This window comes from Crotalus tigris, unplaced genomic scaffold (assembly GCF_016545835.1).
Source record: "Crotalus tigris isolate CLP2741 ecotype Arizona unplaced genomic scaffold, ASM1654583v1 scf7180000017589.2436309, whole genome shotgun sequence".
NCBI classification, from domain to species: domain Eukaryota; kingdom Metazoa; phylum Chordata; class Lepidosauria; order Squamata; family Viperidae; genus Crotalus; species Crotalus tigris.
This window is the reverse complement of record NW_024096495.1, coordinates 1084080-1101263: the sequence shown is the minus strand read 5'-3', so window position 1 is coordinate 1101263 and position 17184 is coordinate 1084080. Positions and strand designations below refer to the sequence as shown.

The 17184-nt window shown below is 36.2% G+C and overlaps 1 protein-coding gene and 1 long non-coding RNA gene across 5 annotated transcripts in view; one reads left to right on the top strand and one right to left on the bottom strand.

Moving 5' to 3' along the window:
• Positions 1-17184, bottom strand: part of POLA1 (DNA polymerase alpha 1, catalytic subunit) — a 274677-nt gene that overhangs the window by 241340 nt on the left and 16153 nt on the right. For 3 of the 4 annotated variants that reach the window (XM_039363127.1, XM_039363155.1, XM_039363146.1), the window contains exons 4-13: positions 13171-13251; positions 10323-10435; positions 10032-10094; positions 9485-9580; positions 8132-8315; positions 5627-5753; positions 5229-5407; positions 3096-3208; positions 2280-2396; positions 682-756 (exon numbers count right to left, since the gene is read on the bottom strand). In XM_039363127.1, the coding sequence (XP_039219061.1) occupies positions 682-756; positions 2280-2396; positions 3096-3208; positions 5229-5407; positions 5627-5753; positions 8132-8315; positions 9485-9580; positions 10032-10094; positions 10323-10435; positions 13171-13251 (1148 nt within the window). The remainder of the gene's footprint in view (positions 1-681; positions 757-2279; positions 2397-3095; positions 3209-5228; positions 5408-5626; positions 5754-8131; positions 8316-9484; positions 9581-10031; positions 10095-10322; positions 10436-13170; positions 13252-17184) is intronic. The other variant, XM_039363137.1, reaches the window with a different exon arrangement.
• On the top strand, positions 979-2052 carry LOC120316998. Its single transcript, XR_005559112.1, has 2 exons — positions 979-1241; positions 1949-2052. It is a non-coding gene; the product is annotated as an uncharacterized LOC120316998 (long non-coding RNA).

Below are 17184 nucleotides of genomic sequence, written 5' to 3'. Positions count from 1 at the left end.
CAAATACATGAGCATCCCATGTCCAAATATTAACAACCTCCATTGATAACCTGCAATAGTATTTATGTTAATTTTTAAATTTTTATAATTATAGGGAACACAAATGCATGAGTATATTTCTATGGTACAACTAAGCAATTAGTTCATATTGGGCATGAATCCCCTTCAGTTCATGTTATCAATTCACAAAAGATTATAGCAATTTTTGCCAAGATAGAAAAAAAGAGTGCTTGCGCTATACTAATGATTCTAAAATAAATAAATAAAATAATAATAATAATAAAGTTGGAAGGGACCTTGGAGGTCATCTAGTCCAGAATTCAGAAATATAAAGTAGATGGAGGTACACGCTTCTATGCAACTGATGGAATTATCAGTTTGTAAAGACGTACAAATTATCAGTTTGTAAAGACGTACAAATAACTTTCTGGTTCCTCAGATTAATCTTCTAACAAATTCTGTTACTTGCAATAACACTTTTGAAATTTAGAATAGCCAGCAAATATATAACAGAGCAGTATTTGCATCTTTTTATAATTTTAAATTTTAACCTTAGATTTAATACATAGAATATTTCAAGCGTAATTTTTTTTTAATTACATGAGTACACATATATACTAATGCACTCAATGTTTCTTCAACCATGGCTCCATATACCATTTTATACTACAATTTACTTACCGAGTACCTAACTTCTAAATAGTCAGATTTTGCAGGAACATCTGGTATCTCAAAAGCATAATTCTTTTCCACTTTCTATGAAAATATTTTTTTAAAAAAATAAAAAGATATACATCATATATCACATATATCATATCATATCAGGCACTAATATATTCTGAACAGAATATTTCTTTAATCCAAAACATTTACTCTTTGTTTTTAGTTTTAAAATCTGTACTGTGAAATCCATTTTATGATAATACAGATCTCTCTCTTTAAACATAACCTGAAGATTACGTAATTATTTAACTCATATATACATGCACTTCAACTGCCACCATCTGCCTATCTTCTCAGGAAGGCTTCTGACAGTGTCAGGAAGCATCATGCAGCATCACAAAGGGCCAGCAGTTATCTCAGCTGGATGCACTTTGTCAGCAGCAAGAGAAAGACAACGGTGAAGATCAGCTGGAGGCAATGAGGGGGATAGCAGGGACAGGCTGTGGCAGTGGAGTGAAAGGTGGCCCAAAGGGCAGACACGGCAAGGAGAGAGATAGGCGAGGGGAACTGAAGCAGAGGTGAGCATGGCATGGCAGGAGAACCGTGAGGTTCTCATCTAATGAGCCATGGTCCTTGCCTAATGCCCACAACTAAGACTACCAGAACTGCCCTCACTAAGTGATGTGCTCATGTGATACTTCACCTAATGACCACTTTGCTTAACAATGGAAATTCTGGTCCCAATTAAGATCATTAAGCAAGGACTACTTATAATAGACCAAACTTAAAATAGAATTTATATACCGAAACAGATATAGAAATTGGGGGCGGAAGAAAAAAAGTGGATCATGCATTCATTTCCAAATCAATAAGTTACGATTTATAAAGTTGAAAACATAACATCTAAATTGGTCCATTATATCTAACATTTCACTATTTTTTCTAAAAGACACAATGGTGATTTTTTCCTGTAGCTCTTTGTCCTTATACCTTATATTATGAAATCATCAATTTATGTTCTATTTAGGTGTACATTTAAAGCAACAGTATGCAATATGCCTGGTAGAGTTTTTTTAAATTCTATATTTCATACAATTCCAATATAATAAAGAATAATTCAGCAAGCAACAAAACTAGATTCCTAGTACTTAGGCATATTTACTAAAAGAAAAATAACATGTAAATAAGAACTAGAGCAATATATGTACATCAGAATCTATAGTAGATTCAATTTATCAGGCATGACTGGGCTTCATTTTTTTTTATATTATGTTCTTTTATTTAGAAAGAAAAGGAGCACCAAAGTGGAGAGGAAATGAGATCTGTCCCGTTAAAAATCTTTGCAAAATTCCATCAAACAGGAAGTATTTCAGAGATTCTTGTCAATTTTAAAAAATGTGCTATATCCCATAAACAAGAAAAATCTATTTCAATATCTCATGATGAACAACAGCCTCACATCTCTCAAATTTCTGCTTCAGTAAAATAATCATCTATTAATTCTTGTTCCTTTAAATGAAGGGACCCCACAATTTTCCTCCCCATGGAGAATGAAAAAAGAATCAGATTTCCATGCTTAGGAACATCATTGGGAAGTGACAGAATGTTTAACAAACCTTGGATTTGAATTTCATGATCTTATATTTCTCTGCAATCTGGTCATTAAATTCTTGATAGATGTCCATCATAGTCACAGGAATCGCTGTTTCTTTTTCAGAGATTAACTCAATTCGCTTTAAGAAGAATTTTTTCAATCATTGCAATACCAATGTATACACTTCAAGGTTACAGAAAATCAAGTATTTCTCTAAAATATAAATAGGTAGTTTTCTTCAACTAATCTCCCAGAAAACTGCTTTCTGGATTCAGCAGATCAGAATTATCTGATAATTGAATAATTGGAGACTCAAATCATAGCTATTATTGTTTTAACATTTCTACTCGGCTATTTAACCCAATATGAACCATTTGGGTTGGTTGTTGTATAACACAGACTTTCTTAGAGACAAAAAGGCAGTTTACCACTCAGCTGTCAGAAAGCCAGAAAAGACAATGAAGGAAAAGAAAAATGAATAGCTATATTTCATCTGGGATGGAAAAATAAAGAGGTTTACCCAAAGCATCCAAGCTAGGTTGTAGGTTATGAAAGCAGTGAAATGGTACTAAACAGCCTATGTACTAAATCAAGCTACTTAAAAAAAATAATAAGAGCAGCAATTTAGATTGGAATTTTAGTACTCCCATGTGCTTTTTGGATTTTATGTATTATGGTCTCATGTTAGATACTGTAGACTTACCGGTTGATTATATTAATCTACAGTTTCATTTTCACATTTAATTCTATAACACAGTTTGCCTTAATGCCTTCTGCCTTCCATAAAACAGATGAGAGACATTATCAGATGAGAATACTGTAACATAAGAAAACGTACCGATTCACGTGGCAGTAAATAAATAGTTCTCTCAATATTTTTTACTGTTACACAGCAGCTCACATAAGATTGTGCCGATTCAATCCATACTTTCCCAAAGAGAAATACCACTCCTAAAATGATAGAAAACGATAGAGACAATGCGCATTAATCAGAACAGTTTAGCACAGCTGCTAATGGAAAAGCTACAAATTACTGAATAAACACACTAATTCACCCTTGGGAACAAAAAATGATTTCCAATTTGTAGTCTCTCTTTTACAACTCTGTGTGCTGAAAGTCAACAGTGACGGAGATTGCTTCAATAATTTTGTAGGCACATATCATACCATCTTTTTATCATGAAAGGGTCCTGAAAGTAGGCTTTTCTAGAATTTCTATTCCCTTGTTCAAAACCATATAGCTGTTTCTTTTAATGTGCAATTTTAATATTGAGATATGATTAGAATCTTTATAAAGAATAGCCAAAATGCTAGTAAAATGTGCAATCTTTCAGATTCCTCAGAATTTTGTGTTTGGAAAAGTCAAGGAGATCCAAAATATGTATCAGATCTTGTGAACCCAAGGTGCATCATTCTGAAAGTTCAAATGCACAAATATTATCATTCATTACAGGTAGTCTTCGACTTATGACCATTTATTATGTGACTATTCAAAATTATGATACCGAAGGGACTTACAATCCCTGCTCGAAGTTCTGACTGTTGCAGCAACCTCACAGTCGCATGATCAAACTTCAGGGGTTTGCCAATATGCCTGTCCTTCTCCCTGCCCCACCATGCTCAGAATGTCTCAGCTGGCTAGGCCAAGCAGCCTGGGGGCCTCCTTCCTCCCCATTCCTGGAAGGTCTCAGACAGCTATTGGGTGCATTAGGCCTGATTCATAAAATACCCAGGTATGGCTTCATTACATGGATTAATTCACCCGGTAGGAAGTCTTTTTCAAACAATATAGGAAGAGGAATGGAGAACACAAGCAAAACTTTGCTTAGAGTTGCAGAAGTTGATGCAAATATCAGTAAATCATGGTTTAGCATGACATGTTAATATTACATGCATATGAAATTCTCATTCATTTTGCAATAAGATATGTCTTCCACATAATTTAGTTAATATCTCATTTGCTACTGTATAAGGATCATGATTCTTTTAAAACAAAAAGTAATGGCAATTTTTTTTCTCTCCGCATTACTAATTGAAACCAGGTGCAGTCTTTACTATTCATCCTTGAAAAGTTATGATGATAGGGTCTCTTTTCATAATCAAGGAACAGAAGTCTTTTCATAATTATACATCATTCAGAAGCTACTATACCGAATCTAAGATCACACTGTACAGGGGTCTTTGGGGCCACTTTTTTCTTTTCATATTAGTCACCAATTTCTTCAGAGCTTCAATGATTATTACCTACTGCCACAAAACTTTTCTGTATAGTTAATATAGCATATATACATACATACATACATACGTACATACATACGTACATACATACACGTATATAACTCTTATTTGAGCTATAAATGAATGTTAATTGATTTCTTGCTCTATTTTTTTAAAAATGAAATATTGGTAATTAATCTTTACTCTCCTCCTTCCTGAATCCAATGTGCAAATGACTAAATGGGCTAAATGACAGTAAAGATCTAGATTTTAAAAAAACAGATAAATGAAACTAGTACCATGGAACCTTTGGAGTTCCCTGGCTTTACAATTCACACGTAATTATTTTTAAGCACTATACATTTAGGAAGCTTTCAGTTCCATCTCGGCAATGGAAAAATGACAGGTTTCTTAAAACTTTTCTTTCCACTTCAATTTCTGTTTTCCTGGAGCACTCTAAAAACTGAAGGCTATGGTGAATGAAATGACAGTCACTTAGGGTATATCATACATGTAGATTCAAACTAGGTTCTATTTTTCCCTAGTTTTATTTGGTTTTGGAGGAACTTTGCATTTAAGTCATGCTATATCTATTTCAAGGCTTACTCTATAGCTTTTACCTTTTTCCCATCTCAGAATGCTGTAAAGCTACCCTATTTAGTTAATTATTAAATTACTCCCATTAGAGAAAGCTTTGGGATCACAAAGTATAAGTCTGAAATCTGACACAGGCATATGTTGAATATAAACATACCTGGTTGGTTATATTGATCTTCATAAGCATCCAGCCAATAGAACTTGAAAATCTGTTGCCCCTCTTCTCCCTTTGTAAGTGGGAGCTGACTGGAATCCACCTGAATTTCTGAAGATACAAACTCATCTTCATGTTCATCAATTCTGTCCCAGCAGGATTTATCATGGAGGGAAGAACACCTGGAGCCAATGTGAAACAAGAAATAATATAATAGAAATGACTACTTAATCAAAGAAGTACTCTTTCTCCAACTGTAAAAATTCTGAAGAAATATTTTATAATTTAAAAAAATCTATGCAGGTCAGCTATGTATCTTGATGAATAATACAGCTTTATGAAAACATTATTAGTGCTGACAGGAAAACAAATATGCAGCTGTTTCCACAATGTTTACTTACAGCATTTGTTTCTGTTCCAATTCCATCTCTTCCTTGAGGTATGTGACCTCTTCTGACACAATTCCCATTCCTGGTATAGATTCATCAAAATCCCCATCATCAAAAATAATTCTATCTTGCTCATCTTCTGTAAACAACATTAGACACTTGCAGAGACTTACATTTGATTTGTAGAATGTAATACTATTTACTTATCAAATGTTTTAGTGGAGAGAAGCATGAGAAAGAATAAATAAAATAAATAAAAAATTATCAGAATAAAAATATAGACGTTCTGGCATTTTGCAGTGTGAATTCATGAATATACAATTGCATGATGCAGTAAGTAAATATGATATCCAGTATTAAATTACAATGAAACCAAATAAAAATCCTGTCTTGGAAATAAAGTATAAAACTACCATGTCCAGCAGGTAGCCTTCGAACAGTCATGTCTTTGACTGACATCTAAAAGGATAAGTTAGAACTTGAAAAACATTTTTTAGGATTGCAATCCACAGAGTCACTCTCTTCCTAATGACTGCCCTCTATATTTCTTTTGCCCTCATGATCTGGACTAGGGGTTCAGATGCTGAATAGAATAAGTAGATAATAAATATTTAGGCTGCAGATAAAGGTTATTGTCTCAGGAAGTTCTCCAGCATGTGAGAAGTGTTGTGAATATACTGGGTTCTTAAAGTATATTATTTCTGCCATGTATTATTAACACACAAAAGAAAAAATGTCTATGCTTTCTACACAGAGTCCAGAGCCCAGTGTCAACTGTGTAAAATTTTTAATTAAAAAAAATAATGTAAACTATGTACTTAGTTTATATGTATTTAAAAAGAGACATAAAGGGGCAATTAACGCAGAGAATTAAACTTTCATTTAATTCACCTAATAAGTGAGTATGTGGGCAGTGCCAGGAAAGCTTTGATTGACTGATTGATTGATTGCAAGGTTTATAAAGCCATCCCGCTCAAACATTAAGATTCTGGGCAAACACAATACAGGAAAAATAATTGAAAGAAAACCATCTACAACTAACAGGCAAAATATACATATAAAATATAAAATGGTGACCACACAACAAACCAATCACATGGAGGAAACCTATTAAACTGATCCCTAATGCCTGGAGGAAGAGCCAAGATTTAAGGGTTTCCTAAAGGCGAGAAGAATTGGGGCTAGTCATATACTTTATGGGGCGGTGGGGGATTTCTCCAGGCAGAAGTGACAACTACAGAAAAGAGGTGTTTCCTCAGTCCTGTAAGATTGCAAGATTTTAAAAAAATGCCTTCCTGTGGGAACATGTGGGGCAAGTTCTTTGATCTTGGAGAAGGATTCCTTCAAGTAATATAGGCCCTACGTAAAGTAGGGTTTTAAAGTATTTAAACTTTAAATAAATAAAGTTCAAATAAACTTTGAACTGCATCTGAAAACCTATCAGGAGCAGCTCACAGAGCAATGGGCAAAATAAGAAACATTCATAATTACCCACGCTGCTGCACTCTGGACCAATTGAAACTTCTGGACGGTTTTGAAGGGCAGCCCCACATAGAATGCATTACAATAGTCCAATTGGGAGGTAACCAATGTGTGAGTGACCATATAAGGACAAAGACAGTAAGATAGGATCCTTTGTACTTCAGAAGATCACTTGAGCTAACAGTATTTAAAAAGTCAAGGAATATTATATACATGTATCTCATCAAAATTTTCTATCACTGAATAAATTCATATTCACAAATATTAGGTATAAAGTTCAAGGTTGATGGTACAGTGAGCTTTATTATTGATCAGATCATTAATGATATGGAAGAAAAATGCCTTTGATCCAAATATGTCTTCCTTCTCTGTTGTGGTCCCCAACCTCAGAGCCTGAGATTCAGATAGTCCCAACTTTGTTAGTTTTCCAAACAGCCTTAAAGACCTGTCTGCTTCCAAAAGCATTGGGCCAGGACATGGCATGAACTGGTTTGTATGATTTTCATGTTTAGGGAGTTTCCTGACTCAAGTCTATAAATGTACTGCATTGATTAGCATTATTATCAACCATCCTACCGTACTCCTGGTAAGCACTTGATTTACCTGTGTTACTGTTAATACCGTATATGCCGCCGTATTAGGCGACCCGGCGTATAAGACGACCCCCGTCTTTATAGCCGGGCCGCATTCCTAGACCGTCGTCTTATACGCCGGAAACTACCAGTATTTCCGGCGTATAAGATGACTCGGCGTATAAGACGACCCCCGTCTTTGGCGCCGATTTCAGCGCTCGCGGAAGTCGTCTTATACGACAGCATTTACGGTATGTTAAATTGTTGTTAGCTGCTCAAAGTTACATGTGGGATAGTACAATATAATTCTTTGAAACAAACAAACAGGTCTTTAAAGGTTTAAAACAGCCACATGTTGAAACTGGGAAATATTCTTGGATAGCAAAGGAGTATAATTACCAGGTGCATTTAACAATGCTAGCATATTTGAAAATGGTAGGATTACCAAAAATATTACAAATACCTTTAATAGATTCTTCTTTTATTTTTACAAGTTCTTTATTTTCCATTGGTTGTACTCCATTTTCATTATTAATACTCTCTTCTGTGATTGCCTCTGATCTAGCTAAATAGACTGAATGATTGGACTGTAATGAAGGGATTTCTTTTTTTCCAAGAGGGATAGATTTTCTCACTACAGCAGTTACCTATAATTTCAATTAAACATAAATAATTTCAATTAAAAATGGACAGCAATGTAATTGATTTTATTCAGCTTAGGCCTTGCCCAATTCCAGACAACTCAGAGTGGCTCACAATGTAACAAGAATAAAATATAGTATGAATGATACATGCCTAATATAGTATGAATGATACATGCCTAATCTTTTTGGTTTAGATTTTTTTTTTTTTGTTCTTTAGACCAGTTCCCATTTTAAATAGAAAACATATGCGAAATAGAGCATTCCATTTGAAGACTGAATATTTGAAAGTTATGACAACATTAAGCACCTCAGCATTTTCAGAAAAAGACCTCAGTCACCTGCTCTAATTTCACAAGCACTAGGAATGAGCAAGGCTTTTCAAATGATATGATTTTCTTTACATTTTCACATGTAAGTTGAAATTGTGTAGGAGAAATATGGTGCTGTTTACAATCAATGAAATAAAAACCTAATTATCTTGTGAGAGATATAAAGAAACGTATTTTTTTTCTACTCAGGTATAAAAGATTCCAAGGGCCAAGGAATATTAATAAACTGAAGAGAACATACTAAGAGACAATCTCAGATTCTAGGAACCAAGGATGATTTAAAATAGCTCTTAACAGTAACCTTCTACAAAGCAACAGTGTTCACAAAATGTTCTCTTTTTTCGAGTGAACCATACAACTATAGTTCATTCCTATTACTTCACAGAATCCACCTCACATTTGACCTCACTAATAGAAAAAATCCTGCTATATCCAAGAGATTATCTTCTTGTACTGAATCGCATGTACAGTATATTCTAATTTATTTAACTGTATATAGAAAGGCTGCACTCCTACCCCTCTGAATTTTGCATTCTGGAGAACTCTGGTATTGCAATACTATAAAAAATCTGGGCTTCAACAGAAATATGCATTGGTTTATGGTTTAACACAAATTTCAGGGCAATTAATAAAGGTCCCTACAATAGCAAGCCTATTTATAATTCAGAGGGCAAAACAAAATAGTACTGGCACCCATAGGTACATTTTTTCCCAATTTGATAACTAAATAAACTACACCAGTATTATTTTTCACTTGTTAGAACAACAAACAAAATCAAAGTATCAACAACATCAAAAATCTAGAAAGCTAGAAAGCAACACTCCCCATTTAAGAGCATTTACCTTGGAATCTTCGGATTGCATAGAAAAAGGATTTAATGGCGTTCCAAGAATTCTCCTTTTTTTAAGCACTGGAACTGGTGGTACTATATGAACAGGCTATAGAGAACACAGATGTTGATATTGCTTTAATACAGTTTCCAAAATAAAGAAATTCTTATCTCTTCTACACTGATACATACTCCCAGAAATGTCATCTTCCTTCCTTCCTCTCATCCCCCTACCTTTGCACAAAGCTTCAGAGACAGAAATGGTTGCAAAGTAATGACTAAATGCAATCTTCTACTAGAACCACCTTTTTATTAACTTAAGCTCCCTTTTTGCAGTCTGCAGCCGGCAAATTCACTTTCTGCTAGGCATTTTTTTTACATTTGGATAAAAATAAATCATATATGAGGACACCTGACTTATAATTAAATAGAATTTTAGCATCTCAATTGTCAAATTTATATGAATTTTCTTCAAAGTATCTCAAGAAACAGTTGTGCAGTTGCAAAACAATATTCCCTGTTTATAACTCCACCCCACAAATACATACAACATTTCCTACCTTAGCATTCAGATCTTGCAAAATGTCTCCTAGCAAATCATCTTTAGAGAGATCAACTGCTTTCTGCAAAAGAAAATATAGATTTTCCATAAACTTTTGAAGATTTTTCCAAATCCATTCAAGGTAAGCAATGATATATTTGACCTTAGTTTCAGGAAACAAGAAATAATTGATAGGGAGTTGATTGTAAAATGGGTGACTTTATAAATGTTTTAAATAAATAAAACAGCAAAAACTAAAGAAAATAATATACAATGCTAAAGTATATATTTTATGGAAATTCAAACTTACATCAGTATTTTTCTTGCCAGTATTAGCCATGAACATGGATTTAATAGTGTTTGGTTTTGATACCAGAGTCTTCAATTTGTTTTTGTCATGTGTGGAAGCTGTGTCTTTTCTTCCTGATAATAATAAAAAAAATTAAAACATCAAAATCTATTCATAAGGCATCATTAAAAAAATTTAAAGCCAATCTTGAGTGCAATATTAAATCATAGTGTAGTGTTGCAAATAAGGACTGACTCTTACCTTCCATTCTATTGGTTACTGTTAAGCAGTTACACAGCACTTACATTTGTCACCACTGTACAAATACTGAACAACAAAATCTGTGCCCTGTAACGTTTTTGCTATCTAACTGACATTGAACAGAAGGTAAAGGGAATGGAAATGGAAAAGGAACAATCTGCCATTATGTTCTTTTTGACAGGCAGAACAGCAAGGCATTGTTCTAAGGAATCATTGTTCCGAGACCAAATCATGAGAAAGAATTTTCAGCACCTCACAAACTAACCCTCCCTCACCAAAATACTTGATAGAATAATGTGAAAGGGACTACAGATGAGGTCAAAAATGCATACAAGAGAGTAACAAAAAACAACAACAACCAGTGCCCATTGTATTAATGGGCACAAAGAGAAAAAGGAGTTGCAAAATATGTAATAGAATAGAACTAGAGGAAAATGCAGAACAGTTTTGAAGGAAATAAATAAGATGTTTTGGAAGTGGGTAAAAAAAACTAAACAATTATTCTGCCAGAGTAGATAGAAATAAAAGGTAATGAAATTATATTGAATGAAACCAAAACATAGGAATCTAGGAAGAAACATTCTAGATATTTGAATGGGAATAACAGCATTACCTTACTCTACAACAGAATACCGATGTAATGAAAGCTATAAAAATGCTGCAGAATAGTATGGCTACATATTTAGATGATGTTAAATAAAATATGGATGTAGTTTGCTTATGGAGTGGCTAATTGTTGTAAATCTGTGTGTTGCATACATAAAAGCATCATTATATGGTAGAACTAAAGAAGAGTGAAAATAGTAAAAAGCCTAATGTATAGTTCAACAGTGAATATGGAGTAAGGCAAAGCTATGTAATGTATCTTGAGTCGTTTAATGATCTTAATTTCAGAAAACAAAAAATAATTGATTGGGATTCATCTAGAGTTGGTTGTAAGATGGCGGCTTTATAAACATTTTAATAAATAAATAAAGCAGCAAAATTTGAGAAAATATACAATTCTAAAATATATATTTTATGCAAATTAAAACTTACATCAGTATGACAAATGTGTAATGCTACTGGTAACTTTGGAACAATATTAATTAGAGATGTAAGTGTATCTTTTGTAGAAGATTAAAGCTATGTTCTTTATTCAATATGCAAATAATTTTCAGATATATTAAATTCTATGATGCAACAAATAAGGATCTGAAAATTTATTCATGTGACTATTACACTGCCTCAGTCTTGATCAATCACCAATGACCAATGTAGCAAAAATCAAGGGCTGAGGAATTGCAAGTTATGTATAAAAAATTTATATAAGTGGATATATTATATATTATATCAAATAAAATGTAAAAACAAACTGAATGAAGTGGAATTTGATAACACAAGAAATGTGCATGGTAAAAGAAGGGATTAATTTGTGCTTTAATTTATTTGGCTTTCTGTTTCTTATGCCTTCTGCACCTCAAAAGGTAATAGCATAATTTATATATATTAATGTACTAAATTACCAACCAGTACAGTTGTCTCACCAACAATGTGAATAGCAACTTTGCAACTTCATTTTTGTAGTAAGTAGATTTCCATAAAAGCAGTTCCACAGAACATCTATTGCTATAACTGAGATTACCAAATGCATGTTTCATGATTATGGTATTGTCTAGAAACAAGTACCATTTATATGGTAATGGTATTTCTTATCACCAGTCATCTAGGTCCCCAGTGACAAGATGGTTTTATCAGTACATTAAAAGATTTACCTGGGTTTGGGGTTTTTGGTGGCTTGTTTATTGTTTGGTGATTTCAAGACAGTTTTTAATTCCTAGCAACTGTCTGGACAAGTCCTGCAGTTTTCTTAATACAATTTTTCAAAAATGATTTGCCACTGGCTGCTTCCCATAACTTTCTGTGTGTGACTGGCCCAAAGTCACTCAGATGATTTTATACCTAATACAGGACTAGAACTCATGGTCTCCTGTTTCTAGCTTAATGCCTTAACGAAACTGGCTCTTTCCCATTTATTTACAGGCAATATAATCACATCATATAAACATGCCCTGTTTCCTAGGAATGGGCACTACTCACTGATAAGGTTCCATCTTCCCATTGTTCAGAGCCATCATACTGCTCTCTGAAGCCAAACACGTTAACCTAGCCTAGAAGATGCACAGCCTCTCCCAATTCAAATGTAATATTGATATGAAATAAGTCACGTTTTGAATTCCTTATCCCAGCAATTTCATGCAGATAATAGTATTGAAGACAAAACAATACTTCATAACGACAAGATTCAGGGCTTCCTGTTGCTATCAGTCTTTCAAATAGAATTAAAACAATGTGTTCCAGCTTAGAGGGGCAATCAGTCAAATATCAAAAAATACAGAGAAAATAAGCAAGAATATAGAAATACATAAGCCAACATGCTACCAAAGTACTTCTGAACCTAGACAGAAACAGTTCTAGAAAATTGTTTTTCTTCAAGAGCATCCAAAGATGGACTATTACTTTCTTAAGCATTTTTCCCAATGGCTAAGTTACTTAAGGCAGTTACCCAATACTTAATATATTAATAACAGCATATATTGGAGAAAGTTGCTGAAAAAAATGTACTCACGTTTTTTGTCAGCATTAAGAGCATTATCTTCTAAGTCTTCATCAAAAATCTCCCTGCCATCTTCTACATAACCGACCCCATCTATGAAAAAATGTCACCTTTTACAACCAAGTTGCTATAGTTTGCATTAAAAGTTGTACTTAGGCAAATTAATCCAGATTCACTTGATTTTTCCATCATTTTGAAGCAGTAGAATAACAACCCTGTATTTTTTCAAATGACGCTGAACTACAATTTTCCACAACTATTGGGCAGACTGCCTGTGATAGTGGTTAGATGGTTGGAACAATTCCAGGGAGATCCATGTTCCAATTCCTTAGGTTATCTTTCTCTAATCACTATCCTCAGCCTATCTAAAAGGCTTGTTCTAAAGGTAAAATTAAAAAGGAAATACTATTACAAAATGCTAAACTCCTATAAAAATACAAAGATACAAATGCATTGTCAGAATCCAATTATATTTCATCTTTAATTATCAAACATAGAAAACCCCAATTCTGCCTTCTCTGGATTCTGCCATAAGAGGGAGAGAAGGGGGAGAACAAAGGGGTTTTATGGCCCTCACTTCCTTCAGTATACTTCTAAGGAACTGAATGTGTTTATTGCGACCTCAAAGAGTTTGAATGTAGTTAGCACCAAAGAACCTTACCATAACAAAGGGGGCTATTTACCTTTCATGTAGTTTATCTGAAGTCTCCATCCAGACGGAAGAAAGGAATAAAGGGGTGGAATTGTGATGCCTGAAACTATCACTGGAAAGGGGGGTGATTGGGTGGGACTACTGGGGAACCCCTTAAAACCTTGAATGGGAGAGCTTGGACCCCAAGTCCTGTCTAGCACGCCTGCAACCACTTCTTCTTAATAAAGGATTCCTGTTGGAAGAATTATTCCAAGAGTTCTGTCTTCTTAAGATGCAAAGTGGGGTGGGTCCTTACATTAGACAGGACTTGCAAAATTAATCCACCTGGAAGGGAGACCCTTGCCGGGGGATTTTGCAAAAATTTACCATGTCAGACAATGGAGCAAGAGAGGGGGAAAACTCCCTGGAAAGAGAGCCGCTGACCCAGTTGGAACCTTGCCAGATGTTGGGATCCGAGAGGTCAGATTCCTCAGGAGAAGAAGTGGTGGAGACACGGGACCACAAGCCTCGCTGGTCAATGGGCGTTGGAAAGAAAAGTGAGTGGAGAAAGGAATCAAGAAAGGTGACCCTGAGACGGGGGACCAAGCAACCAGAATGGAAGCAGGAGATGGAGAAATCCCTGCACGCAAGTGAAGAGGGAGGAAGCTGGGCACCGTACTCAGACTGGATCCTAGAGAAAGCTATTGACCTGATGAAGAGAACTCTCAGCTCCCTAGGAGAGGAGAATCCTGAGCCCTACGGCCGCCCCAGCTCCTGGAGCCGCAAAGGGAGAGACACCGAGGGGGACGTGGAACCTGCAACCCCGGGGACATCTACTGATCCAGTAGCCCCCACCCCCTACCGGACCACAGATGGCAATCTGGACGGAAGACACTACCACCACAACGGAGGTACCGATCCATTCCAAGACGTCCACCGTTGGAGGTGAAATTCAAAGGGGAGCCAACACGCTTGGGGTTTTTCCTAACCCAAGTCCTCAGCTACATGGAGGAATACGGGCAGGACATCCCCAGCGACAAAGCCCGCATCCGGATCGTGCAATCTGCCCTGGATGGACCGGCTGCAGATTGGGTGGTGAACTGCATGACTCCAATGCCCCAGAACTCAGTAACTTCAACCGTTTCATGTCCTCTTTGAGAAGACGATTTGAAGACCCCCTGGCTGATCGCAAAGCCCGTGAAAGGATAAAACGATGAGGCAAGGCAAACGCCCGGTGGCGAATATACACAAGAATTCCGGGCCATTGCCAGCAAACTGAATTGGCCAGAAGACATCCTCCTTGGCCATTTTCAAAGACGGACTAAACTATGATCTATATGATGCTTGCCTGCCCCGAGGGGACCCACATCGACTTGAGGAATGGTACGTCTTGGCAGAGGAAGCAGAGATCGACATATTGAAGAGGCACCGCCGAGGAAAACAATGGAGCCGCCCCCCCCGCCTGAGCTGACACACAACCGGTGAAATCATCGGGCTACAGCCAAGAAGCAGATGGGGTGTTTCAAGTGCGGAAGAGAAGGGCATCGAGCTGTAGAATGCCGCTCAAAGGCCCCCCAGCACAACCCAGACAGATCCCCAATCAACAAACCCAGAGGGTATTCAGCTAAGCCAAAAGAAACAGCCATGAAAATGATGGAAATTGCAGAAAACCCCACCTCTGCTCACCAAGGGGAAAGAACTCCAGCCTACACCACAGGGACGGTGGATGCCTCATATGACAGCTCGGAAGGCGAACCCCTGGTAAGTGGACGCATCACACCCATCTTCAAACAGTGACTATATATCCGCCCCCATGCCCGAAGCTGTGAAGGTGAAAGGTCCTTAATAACTCTGGCTGCACCCGCTGCTCATTAGTCCCAACACTAGAGGGGATCTGGGCATCCCATCCAGGAGACCTGGAACAACCAATTCTCATTTGGCCAGTTTAGATGTCCATAGCAGGGGGGTGCCAGCTACCCAGCCACTCACTCAATACACCCTGCTCCCTGGGCAAACATGAGAGGACATAACGTTTTGTGGTGACCCATTATGGAATGCCCAATGTTCTAGGATGGAATGGTTGAAAAAATGGAACTCCCTGGGTAAATTGGAGGACAACAGAAATCAAAGTCCCGAAGGGGGACCCTATGAACTTAAAACCCCAAGGGAGGCTACCACAATCAAGAATAGAAAAAGCATCCATAGGAGAGGAAAAAAGATTAACAGAAATACCAGAGGAATATAGAGACCTTGCTGAAGTCTTCAGTGAGGAGAGGGCGAATGAGCTCCCCCCCCACCGACCCACAGACTGTACCATTGAATTCAAGCCTGGGGCAAAACTCCCGAAGCCCAGATTATACTCCATGAGCCCAAAGGAGAAGGAGGAAATGGAAAGATTTATAAAAAAAAACCTGGAGAGAGGTTTCATTGAGCCAGCCAAGCCTAAAGTGGCTGCCCCGGTCCTTTTTAGAGAGAAGAAGGATGGCTCTTTACGTTTATGCGTGGATTATAGGGCCCTGAATACAATCAGTGAAAGCAACCTATACCCTCTGCCCCTCATGAAAGACATGCTGTCACACCTATCGAAAGGGAATTTTTTTTCTAAACTAGACCTAAGGGAAGCTTACTATCGCGTGAGAATTAAGGAAGGGGACGAATGGAAGACTGCATTTAACTGCCCCATGGGGTGCTATCAATTCAAAGTCTTGCCATTTGGATTACAAGGGGGCCCTGCAGTCTTTATCTTTATTTTTATTATTTTTTCATATTCAACCATTTTTACCAAAGCTTAGACTATAACATATTAAAAACAATTAGTAAACAAATACGTTGATCTATTAAGTAAACACTACTAATAAAATCTCAAAAAATCCTAACAATCAAAATCAACAAATGAGAATCAGTAAATCAAGAAAAATAATCATATCATCAAAATGTTAGTTAGAACTCGATTAAAAATCAGTCATTTATTCTAAAATATTGAATCCTTCAAGATCTAACGTGTCTCTAACCTTTGATAAAAAATTTTTCCCAAGTTCTAAGATAAATTGAATCATCTTTTTCTTTCATTTCTAATGTTAGTCTATCCATTTCTGCACACTCTAAAATTTTAGTAATTATAATCTGGTCAGATGGACAAATGCATCTTTATAATCTATTGGCTCACTCTCACAAATAAAAACCAACTTGTCATTTCTAATTCTTGACATTTCTCATATTCTTGATCTTGCACTAGAAAAAAAATATTTTCTTTCTGTTAACCATCTTAAAATGTAGATATATCTTCACAAATGACTCGGTAGATGATAACTTAGCAAACCAACCACATAACCATTTTTAGCTACAGCAGCACAACCAGCTATAAAAATCAAGCCAAATACTCAGGAGAAACTGAT